This window comes from Maylandia zebra, linkage group LG6 (assembly GCF_041146795.1).
Source record: "Maylandia zebra isolate NMK-2024a linkage group LG6, Mzebra_GT3a, whole genome shotgun sequence".
NCBI lineage: Eukaryota > Metazoa > Chordata > Actinopteri > Cichliformes > Cichlidae > Maylandia > Maylandia zebra.
Genome location: NC_135172.1, coordinates 10,886,481 through 10,898,565, shown reverse-complemented (window position 1 = coordinate 10,898,565; position 12,085 = coordinate 10,886,481). Strand labels below are relative to the sequence as shown.

At 40.6% G+C, this 12,085-nt stretch overlaps 1 protein-coding gene across 6 annotated transcripts in view; it reads right to left on the bottom strand.

Moving 5' to 3' along the window:
• The window catches only part of tab1 (TGF-beta activated kinase 1/MAP3K7 binding protein 1), a 28,962-nt gene extending 18,010 nt beyond the window's left edge, over window positions 1–10,952 (bottom strand). The window contains exons 1-5 of one of the 6 annotated variants that reach the window (XM_012915871.5): window positions 10,670–10,952; window positions 8,108–8,238; window positions 7,320–7,473; window positions 4,911–5,006; window positions 4,479–4,599 (exon numbers count right to left, since the gene is read on the bottom strand). In XM_012915871.5, coding sequence (XP_012771325.1) covers window positions 4,479–4,599; window positions 4,911–5,006; window positions 7,320–7,473; window positions 8,108–8,238; window positions 10,670–10,702 — 535 coding nt within the window. In that variant the 5' untranslated portion in view covers window positions 10,703–10,952. Of the gene's footprint in view, window positions 1–4,478; window positions 4,618–4,910; window positions 5,007–7,319; window positions 7,474–8,107; window positions 8,242–10,669 lie in introns of all 6 variants that reach the window. The other 5 variants (XM_024802790.2, XM_004574685.4, XM_004574687.4 and 2 more) reach the window with 5 other exon arrangements.
• Window positions 10,953–12,085: the final 1,133 nt, after the last annotated feature.

Sequence of the window (12,085 nt, the reverse complement as noted above, 5' to 3'; positions counted from 1 at the left end):
GCACTTAAAGTCCTTTAATTTTCCCAAAAAACGACAGTGTGCCTTATGTATGAATTCTGGTTGTGCTTACTGACCTCAAACCAATTTTATGTGATACACGGCGCTCAAACATCTGTCAAAAAATGTTTTAGTACGACTTTGGTAAGCAAGAAGCAGCACCGCTCGATGGATTGTCGGAGCGTTACGGCTACTGTAGTCAGGAGCCTTGTGGAGTAATCTGCGTCCAAAACTCCGTCTGCTTCAGGTCCCAAAGTCAAACGAACACTGCGGCACACTGTGAGTTAAAAACTGTCTAAATTCTTTCATCTTTAATAAAATGATCAGCGCTGCTGCTTTACCAGGTGTAAAAATTAAGTTTAACATCCATGAAAACAGAATATATTAAATTTAACAGAGTTAGACGTTAGAAGGAAGTTAGCTCGCTAGTTTCCACCTAAACATATAGCATGTTCTGACAGAGATTTCTGAAAAAATTTAAATGTACAGCTCTGTCATCACTTCCAACATAAATGAAGACAGAAAACTAAACAGCAGGGACGTTTGTAGGGTTACTAACTGCTTAATGTGATTTATAATCCGGTGCGTCTTACGGTCCAAAACTACGGTACAAGTCAAAGGAGCTGCACAGTTTTTGGCACATCTGGATTTTCTTTATTCTTCAGCCCTGCTGGTTGCTCTTTCGTGTAGCCTTTTTTTTTAAAAAGACCACAGAGCTAACATGTCTCTTTTAGCATCAAAAACAAAGGATTGCTTTTAAAATATTATATACATGTCAATAAACAGGTGCCATAAGGTGCACCTTCCATATAAAAGTTTATATAAAAAAGTTTTATGAAATAAAAACAAGACAAAAAATGTTAATTACAAAAAAAAATACTGTCTCATCTTTCTCAGCCCCTATCCATATTCATGAGACATTTGGGCTTCTAATTTTTGCACGCATTAATCATGCAGAGGCTTTGATGTTGCTCTGAGGTTACTCACAGGTCCGACTCTCCACCAATTAACGAGCTAAGACACTGTGGTACTTTTAAAAAGCTAAATATTAATTATTTGCCTCTGCAACCACACAAAAGCTGAGCAGGGAGAGATCAATGATTAATTCACTTTTATATTAATAGTTTGGGGCCGCTGAGCCGAAGCACGGTGCAGTTCCACGCTGCCCCCGCCTCCGGCCAAATCTTATGTTCGGCTGTGTGTGTGTGTGTGTATGTGTGCATTATTCATATAATCCGCACATAAGGGCATCCGGATCAGCCCCAATACACAGGGAGGGGTCCGTGTCACCTTCTGTGTTAATCAGGTAGTGTTGGGTTTAAATCTGATGTGATAGTCAGGAAAACGCACGTCTGTTAATCTGTAAAGAGCAGCCAACCATTTCTGATATTGACCGTTTACATATCGGCGCCCTTCCCCCTTTCTCCAAACACTCCAACTTGCAGCTCAAACTGTGACTCACATGACCTTAACTGTCAAACTGCGTTTCACATCAACACACAGCTGGGAGTGATTTTCAAGCACACTTACTCCTATGTTTAAACATCCCTGGGCCTCATGTTCTGTCAACTTTGAACTCTTGACCTCCTCCCCCCCTCCCCCCTCACTCACACAAAGCACCAGAGGGGACAACAGTCCCTCCTTTCTACCATCTACTAATTACTACCCACCTCCCCATATTGTGCCCTGTTCCACGTCCTCAAGGACAAAAGAAAAATCCAACTGAGAGGGAGGGGCTCTTTTCCTGTGTGTGCCCCAGCATCAAATCAGGAAGCTAAAAGAAAGAAACGTGAAGCAGTGCTTTTAAAGGGTTTTGCAAAACTGAGGTATTTCCAATAGGTAAGATTCATCCCCTGGATTAGTGAATAAATCCACCAAAAATAGGAATATCCAGTGTTCACATTTATCTGAAACAAAGCTCAATATGCAGCAGCCTTTGGCAGCAGCTTTGATGATTATTAGACTGAAATCCTTCTGGGGGAAAATCGCTGTCGCTCTTCAAAGTTGGTGCGTCTGTGTGGGAAGAACTGCGCCCTGCTGCCTTGTTTGAACTTTCTTACAGTTAAGGATCTAAAATGGCCTGCGGGTTTGTGTATTCAGATATTAACAGTAGATGCTCGTTTTCCACTCTGAAGCTTAAAGAACACATAAACACACACAATAAATCATGCAGGCAGAACTAGCTGTTATGATGCTAGTACTGCAGCTGTTGTCCGCGGGAGCCGAGTCGGCAAGCTGGGATTTAAAAATATTGATGGACACTGTTGGTATGGTTTGAATGAAAAGAGTCAATATCATTCTATAACTCCATCTGTCTGTGGGCTGCTGGAAACACAGCATGTGGAAATGCCGTGATGGCATTTGGTTATATACTAACCAAATCACCATCTCTGACGAGGCTTCATTGACATATAGCATATATTACATTGCCAAAACTATGTTTGACTGCTTTTACATGCATCTAACTCGAGTAACATCCCATTCCCGTTTAACGTGATGTTGACCCCTTTGCAACTATATCAGCTTCAACTCTTCTGCAAAGGCTTTCCTCAAGGTTTCGGAGTGATTATGGGAATTTTTGACCATTCTTCAGATGCAAATTTGTGAGGTCAGACACTGATGTTGGACGAGCAGTCCCAGCTCACAGTCTAAGCTCTAATTCATCCCAAAGGTGTTCTGTTGGGTTGATGTCAGGAAACTGTAGAAGCCAGTCAAGTTCTCCCACTAAAATTCGCTTATTCATAGACCTTGCTTTGTGCACTTATTTGCAGTCATATTAGAACAGGAAGGGGCCATCTCCAAACTGTTCCCATGAAGTTGGGAACATGAAATTGTCCAAAATGTCCTGGTACGCTGAAGCATTAAGAGTTCCTTTTACAGGAACTAAGCCCAACTCCTGATCAATAACCCCACACCATAATCCTGCCTCCACTAAACTTTACACTTGACACAAAGCAGTCAGACAAGTAACGTTCTCCCGACAACCACCAAACCCATGCTTGTCCATCAGAACTGCTAGACGGAGAGGTGTGATTCGTTACTCCAGAGAACACATCTGCACTGCAGAACATTTCAGCTGGACTACTCCTAGTACCTACAGCTGATGCTGAGCATTCAGCATCAGCTCACATAGTTGGTTAAAAACAAGAAAACCCCAAATACCCTCTTTGAAGAGATGGAGGTTTCATGGCTTTAAAAGAGAGTCTGGCAGCACTCTTTAGAAAGAGAAGTCACATAGGAGTCTGCAGAATCTGCCACACAAGTTTAAATCTACTATTTATGAGTGTTACGATTTTTTCTCAGTGCTGTCAGGTAGCTATCAAGTTCCATGGCAGCTGGCATAGATTTATATGTATGTTTTGTCTTCACTAAACCTTTCTGCGTGTGGATTAACAACTCATTTTCCCCCTCCTTTACCTAGTTGATAGGCAATGAAATGACACAAAAATGTTCCCTGCTTGTGTTCGTTTGCTTTGTTTAAATAAGAATACTTTAAAGTGGGACTATTATGCTCTTTCTTAGTGCCACCCTTTCAGACAGCTTTCTTCTCATCAGCTTCACTCGAAAAAAAAGTCTGATCACAGAGGCCTTTCCCACCTGTTGTTCAGTTTTCCAAACGTCAGATCTAGCAGATCCCCAACACCACTGGCTGATTTGAAGTGTCACATTATAACAGAGCCGGCACCTTATTTTATAGATGGCTGCAGACACTCACTGTTGTACCTCTCCCCTGACCTTCTCTGTACATACTGATGATGACTTGAACCAAAGATATTACATTTCAAATGGATTAATCACTGCATATTTTGTGTTGCCACGGTTTGTTATTGTGTAATTTGGCATGCCTCAGCCTTTTCTTCCTGTTTCCCTTCCTCAAAAATGCCTTCTTGACAGCCAGCCTTCCACTGAGACCATCTCTGATGAGGCTTCACCATTTCTTTGGAAGTTCAGTTTAGGAAATGGGAACAAATTCTGTGTTTTAGTGCCAAGCTTCTAGTAACAAAGTGCCTAAAGATACAATTTAAAATGAGTTCTTTATCAAGTTGTTATGTGTAGACACTGCACTGCTTCATCCATTGACACAAACTATTATTCCCTAATGTAACACTATATTGGCTCTCAACTGCATCAGGATGCAATACAGCCATTTCTCCAACCTTTAATAAGGAAGGCATTATTCTCCGTCAGTGAACAAGTGCATTCCATAAGTATATATAGAGACTGTGACACTGTGGAGCTAACATGGATTTTCATGCTGAAAGCGGCCTCGGTCATTTCCACAGAGTGGCCAGTAACCAAACACAAATCTGTGTGAAGCCTGACATCTGCTGGTGCAAAGCAGACTGTGTCATGGCTGTCTGTTACTGGCTGGCCTTTTGGTGGTTTTGCTGCCAACTGTTTCTGTTGCAAATGATCGAGTGCGATCACACATTAAACAGGAAATCAAAGCGTCATCGCTGACATAACCAGAATCAACTTACCAACGTTTGCAATGTAGAGCTTGTTATTGAGAATGAGCGCCACCGCAACCGTGGCGCCTCCTGACACCTCCTGCTCTAGCTCCTTCAGCCGCTCCATCACCTTTTGACTCTGAGGAGAAAGCTGGTGGAACGGAACATTCTGATTGGCCGAGAGGTGAAGACACAGAGTAAAAGATGGAAAGGAAGAGGAAAATGAAGCAAGTAGGAGCAGGACAGATGATAGGAAATGAAGGGAAAAAAGAGAGAATTAGACAAATGATAAAAAAGCAAGAAAAGAATAAGAGCTGAGTATCTTATCTGACGAAAGAGAGTGATGAGCCCAAATAAAAGAATAACAAGCTCATTCTCCCGTGGCTAAATACTTGCTCACATCAAAGCCTAAATCTGTGGTTGTTATGGAAACCAAAAGAGAAAAGAAAAAAGTGTTCCTACCTCATTGTGCGGTAGGAGGTAGTTGCTCAGGTTAGCCTTCTCAGCCAGAGCATCATCTATGGTTTCAAAGTAGCTCTTCTCCACCACATCAAAGGCCTGCAGTGCAGCAACAACAGCGTGTATAATGTCAAGTGTCAACACACGTGAGAGCGAGCGTCACTACTGAACACTTAATGCTACTGAAATGTCAACTCAGGCTTAATGGGCCTGGACTGCAGCTGGCAGTGATGGTCCTTGTTTTGCTCGTGACCAGAGCAGAACAAGGACCATCACTGCCAGCTGCAGGCCAAGAAGTTGGAGATTCAATGAATGAAAACAAGGACCACGAGATCAGCAGGTAGAGGAAGTAGAGAGTGAACTTGAGTGAACTTTCAGAACAGCAACGAGGGGATTGTCTGCTACTGAATGAATTGCAGATGGCACTGAAGACATGACAAACATAAGATAAGAACACACATGCAGCCCGCGTTCACACAAAAAAATACTTATTACATATGTGCACAGAAAATCTATAATCTATAAACTACAACAGAGAATTTTTACTGACTGAGTAGTGAAAAGTGAAAAACACCTGGGAGACCTGCTATGTGAGGGAAGCACAGTGTATGAATACGGTTCATTTATGCCACAGTAGTGCATAATGACCCACACAGAGCATCTTTCTATAATCTGACTAGCCCTTAAATGCACTGCACGGTTATGTTTCGTTTTTTGTTTAACGCAAAAAGCTTTAAGTCGCATTAAACGATCGTTAAAAAGTGAAACAGGCATTTCACATTAATATGATTTAAATAATATCCATAAACGTTTTTGTAATGTGGGGGAAAATAAAACCGCTGGCTTAAGTATTAAATCAAAATATGTAGCGGCAGCAAACGCAAGCAATGTCTTTGAGGCAAGAATGAGATTTTACACTTTTATTCATTTATTAAAATAATCAGCGCAGTTTCTGCCTCAAGGAACTGCGCTGATTATTTTAATAAATGATAAGGCTGGCGTTTCTCCAGATTAGCTTATTAATGACATGTTTCCGAAAAGTTTTATCCAGCATGTCTGAGTATATATTTTTTTCCATATGAAAATAAAGCCTTGTTTATAATGTATTAGTATTATTTATATACTAAAAGGTAATAACTTCAATGTAGCTTTATTTTAAACATATCTGAGGGTAGTTTAAACATTTAACCCTCACATAGCGACCACGGTGGGCCAGTGCGTTTCTATGATTTTGTATAAAACACCCTGTATTTTAACATTTTTGAATAATATCAACACTTAGCAAAGGACCAGGACTAAAAATAAAAACGTGAAGATGAAATATTTTGTGATCTTTCACAGTTTTACCCCTGAGGCACCTCAAACACTGCGGTCAGTGTTTCTCTCAGATCACCGGTTACCTCGTAATACCAGGTGTGGAGCATCCACAACTATTTACTATGGAGGAGGCTGCTTGTGAAAGGAAAGCGATACAAGTCGCTGAGTCAGTGAACCTCACTTCTTCCTGAACACAGCAATACTGAACTGAGTTGTTGAGGATTTCCAGAACCTTTCCGTAAGTGTGTGCTGCTGTTTTTGGCACTGTTAGCTGCTGTTAGCCTGTGTTACTGAAACCTCCTTCAAAGTGGAAGTACAAGGCTGGACTTGGACTTTTAGTGAATAAACTCCCATACAACCTGAGAATGTAATCAAACTGTTTAGCAGAGGGAAAGCGTGCTTTTTTAGGACACTCTAGCCTGTTTTCTGGCATAACGTTAGCTTATAATTAGCAACTGCCGTCACAGCTGGCTCTTGTCTGCTGTCGGGAGACATGAGGGGTCACATGTCTGATCTGCTGAAAATCAGCAACTACAACAATACTAGGAATAAATAAGAACGTTCATAAACATTTTTGCGTGTAAGATCCCTGTATTCAGTTCAGGACATGGGGCTTCAGGTGAGCATGGAGCTGGAGGAGGCAGATGAAGAAGAGGAGGATGACAAAGAGATGATGAAATGTACAAAAATAAAAATAAAAATGACCCAATTTCTGTCATCGTCAATAAAATGATCAGTGTGGCTGCTCTACCAGGAGCTCTACCAGCTCTACTTTGATCCACCTGCCACCAACACAAGGTTAGTCATTGTGCACGGTTTTGACGACTCGCTGTGAAAAAATTCCTGATCTTAAGCTACATGTTCCAACTGAAAGCCTCAGAATGATTCTTTCATGGATCGCTCATATATTTGGTTATTAAACGCAGTAAGAGCTTGGGACCAGAAGCAGGGCTGACACAGACTGGGCTAAAGAGGCTTAAAGATTCATTTTGTGTGTGCAGTGTTTTGTCACAGGCTCTGCCTTAACAGACTGCAAAAGCAAGAAAATGTTTCTAGTTTCTTTCCTCAACAGTTACAGCAGTTAACTTAACAGACCTGTGTGAGGATCCTGCGGACGTCGTTGTCTGTGTGACCGGAGTTTAGCTGCCCCAGGAGCAGTTCCGCTGTCAGACACTGGGAAGCAAAGTTGGCCACTCTGCTGCCATCGTAACCATTAAAAACCCCGTACAGGAAACAGCCATCGTCACCTCTGTGGGAAAAAAAAAAAGCTCAACAAACATGGCACCTATGTTTGAAAAAACTATGGATTACTCTCAGAGCCGTGCTATCTTTTCACGTTTTCGCTGTGTTTGTTGCAGTAACAAATGTAAGAACATTTGTATAAAAATGATTCATTTACAAATAATTAGACGAGCAAAGTCACAACGATGAAACACATTTCTCTGGCAGAGCCTGAGCCTCTATAAAAAGGGACATATACCAACTACCTATTTCTTTACCGCTTCAGTGACTCAGACATTACCAGTGCACATTTAAAGCTACATGTTTATGTGCTCTGCCCAGGCATTGCTGTGTTTTCCTGCTAAGTCCAAGATCTTTGTTTTTCTGTGAGATTAAATAAGAAACTATTCAGGATTTTACTGGTAAGAAACACTGCTACCGATAAGTTTGATCATAAATCTCAGTACAGTTTTAAGTCAGCAAGTTTCCTTACAACATTAGCAAGGACTGGCCCAAGTAAACAGACAAACTCAAAGTGGATGCATTATGCATGTTCCCTGCGCAGTATTAGTTTAATTCTTGCACTTTCTAAAGCAGCTCTGAACAAGTTCACAGTTCAAAACGATGACCCTTATTTGTCTCACACTGGACGAATCGTGTACCTGAACCTGAGGTGTCCATCCTCATTGGGGTGGCTCTGAGTTCCTTTGCCATCAGGGCCGTACACACAGTTGGGTGCTGTTCCGACCCCACACATCTGACACAGAGGCAGGTCATCTGTCCAGCTTTGATGCTGCTAATAAAAAAAAAGAAAGAAATCAAAAAAGAAAAATCAAACAAATACTTGGCCTACGTGCTAAACTCAAGTTTGAAAGCAGTATTTGTTTAAAATAAAAGATTTAAACCGACACAGAAATGAATTAAACTGTCATCACAGATATTTTCCCTACACCTTTATCCTATAAAGTTGCCATAATGAAGACAACCAGCTTTGATATGATGAGGTTTCATTGACATTTGAATTTATTAAATGGTCCAACAGGAAATTACAAACACTTCTGTCAGATGCAGCAACACACTCAGCACCGATGGTGCTTTTGTTTGTACTGCAGCCTCCCTGAGCCAGAAAAATAGGTCATTCATCATTAGGTGCTCCTATTATACTATACTATACGATTTATTTTGCATTACTCTTAAGCATATTTCACTGTTAACATTGTAGATGACGTTCCTGGTGTCAGTCACTATAAACACATTCAGTATACTTGTAATGGAAAGTGTCGCACACAGTCGTGGTGAAAACAAAGCACATCCTCTTTCAATTCTAAAGTTTTATTATTATAAAGTTACGTTTTTATTATTTACACAAATTAAGCCAAAATGGAGAAACTGTGTGTGAATAAACTAAGCACACCGTTACTTACACTGCTTCCAAGTGAACACCTCTATAACATCAGACATTTTGGCTGTTGAGATGTGTGTCACACGCATAAGGAAAGACGCTAGCGATGATCTTAGAGAAGTAAGTGCTGTCTCAATCAGTCTGGGGATGGTTGGAAAGGTTAGAAGTTATTTTCTAAACAATTTGAAACTGGGTACAACTTTAGGACTGAAAGAGGGTGTGTTTACTTTTCACTGTGACTGTGAACGACACTTTCTATTACAGATAAGCCAATGTCTTTATAGTGATATCGATACAGCAGATTATAATCTACATGGGCAGGTTAATACTCTGAGGTTTTGCCACAGTGCACAGTGACATGTTTGGACAAAACCAAACACACCACATCAGCACAAATGCAACTCAAGAGGACAATGATCCAAGTAACAAGTCTACAGGAAAATGGTGGAAAAGGTGTGGGGGCTGTGGCTCAGTTGGTTTAGTGCAGGGGTGGGCAACTCCAGGCATCAAGGCCGGTGTCTTGCAGGTTTTAGATATCACCCTGGGTCAACACACCTGAATCAAATGACCAGTTCACCAGGCCTGTGGAGAACTTCAAGACATGCTGAGGACATAATTTAGCCATTTAAATCAGCTGTGTTGGATCAAGGACACATCTAAAACCTGCAACACACCGGCCCTTGAGGCCTGGAGTTGCCCACCCCTGCTTTAGTGGGCTGCCTGCCAATAGGAAAGTTGGTGGATCAATTCTCGACTTCGATGAGTGTGTGTTAACACTTAGGTGTAGACAAAAGAACTTTATAAATGTGTGTGTGTGTGAGAGAAAGAGAGATGGAGTGGCTATCACTTATAACAGAAGCACTTTCAGTGCTCAAATACAGCAGAAATGCGCTAAGAGCCAGTCCATTTATTTGTTGCAATAGTCCAGTCTTCAACCTGACTGAAATGCTGTGGTGGGGGATGTGCATAAAGAGATACTAATAAACCGAACAATGAAGTCAAACAAAGAAAAGTCAGCCAAAGTTCATCACAATGATGTGAGGTAGTGATAAAGTCGTACACAAAACTTCAACAACTACTGCTTAAGGTGGTTCAACAAGCTACTGAATCGTGGTCGCTTTCAGATTGCTTCTACATTTGAACTTATTTAACAAGAACTAATAACAGTGTGTCTGTCATGTGTTGTTGTTCATCTGAGGTTGTATTTACCTGCTCAGAAGGATAAACTGTGTACTTCCGTTTTACCACACCTGTATCTGCCGTACCTTGCCTAAAGTTTTAATGTGAATCATTGACGCCCAGGAGAGACCGATAGCATCTCCGCGTAGGGCAAATGGGAAGCAGTCTATGTAAAATTAAAAGTGTCATAAGATATCTACATAATCACAAAACGACTGAGAAAAGTTAGTCGCTCGGAAAAAGTCGTTTGTGTTGTTCACAATATGGCTAATTACCAGTTTGTGACTCTCAAGTTTAGCTAATTCACACAGGTTATATGGACGATATCCCAGGCACTGCAACTGCAACAACAGCATCGGTCGTGTTATTGTCTCCTCCTGCTTCAAGTGATAGCGTTTCTCGGTGCTGAATACAGACGCTAATAAATCGTATTAGTCCAATTTTTTTTTTCAATTAAGGTGCCTAGCTAACTGTTAGCCAAACACTCCATGAGCTCAACTAAATTAGCTACACAGGAAGCATTGGACCAAACAACCAGCGATGAACACCGAGAAAAAGACTGTAAGACGCCAGTCTTCAAAAGCAGAGGAACTTTGCACATATTGAGTTACTGAGAGTAACAAACGGCAGGCTTTTCACTTACGCTCTGCATCAAATTCCTACGCTGGGCCGCCATGTTGAACGGAACTCGTTACGTTCACGATTCAGCACAGAGGTAGAAAATCTTAGCTTCAAAGTCTGAAGTTGGAAGGCAAGCTATGCGAGAGTAAAATTGAACTAAAAATATATATCTAAACCGACAGCTAAATTCACCATTACCAGGTAGTATACGGATATAAAACGTATTCACATATTAAAATTATTGTTATCGCGTTTTAACAACAGGAACTGCATACACGTCTTGCTTTCTTATACCCGTCTTTCCTAATTCTTCCACATGCAAGTCTGTGAGCCATGATCCAAATTCAGGGGCTGCGTCCCTTGGAGGATATCGGAGACGGTAAGATTTACACTCGTCTGCTAAATTGCTACAGCAATTCTGATGGTATTTGAAGGCAGCATATAACGTCAAGCTCGTTTGTTTGTTTGGGCTTTTTTAAAATCTCTTTCTAAGCGTGCTTTGTATTTCCATAATACATTTTTGATTTGCCTCATTTATAAAGTGGAAAAGATAAGTAAATAATAATAAACTGAAAAAAACTGTTTAAATAAATAATAAAACGACAAAAAGAAAGGAAGAAAAACTCCCGACTTCTGCTTTTTTGCTGAAACGGATTTCTTTGACAATACCGCCACCATGTGTTTACCATAAACTACCTCTACCTACCACTTTTTGCTTTACACTTTTTATGTTTATTGTGATTGTAATTTCTTAAACTACCATACTAAACTTCTATATATTCAATCGCCCTTCCAAAAAAGTAGCACACATTCTTAATTTAGTATTTTGTGCTTAGACTATCTATTTTTCCATATTATAAAATTAGCCACACATGCGCTTAGCAGCTTTACTCTTCTCGAATTAACTATTTTAAAAGTACGTTAACTGTGTGAACTAAAACAAAAGAAAGAGCAAGTTTTAAAAAAAAAAGCTGAATAACTGCATTAAATTAAAAGCTGTCTTGCAGTTGAACTCGCGGGTAAAACTCCTGCCAGCAGGGGGAGCTGTGTCTTATAAATAGTGGACTAACCAGCCTGCTTGTGACCATTTACAGCTTTGAAAAATACAGATACAACATTTAGAACTTAAATCTTGAGCCACCCCCACATCAAGTGGTCTTCAGCAATAGTTCTCCATGCTTTCTGACAGTCTTTCAAAATATTTCTTTTGCCATTGAGTGATTTTTTTTTTTTTTTTGTTTTGTTGCTGGCATATCCCAGCAATATGTTTAGTGTGCCCTCAGAAAATGTGAGGACACTGGATAAGAGGAGGACAAGATGTGAAGTGGCAGGCCTAAAAAATATCTACACGAGATGAATAAGATCTGTAAGTCATTTCGTTGATCCATCTGCTGTTCAACGAAACCTCATCAGAAACTGAGTGAACGGGTGGCTGACA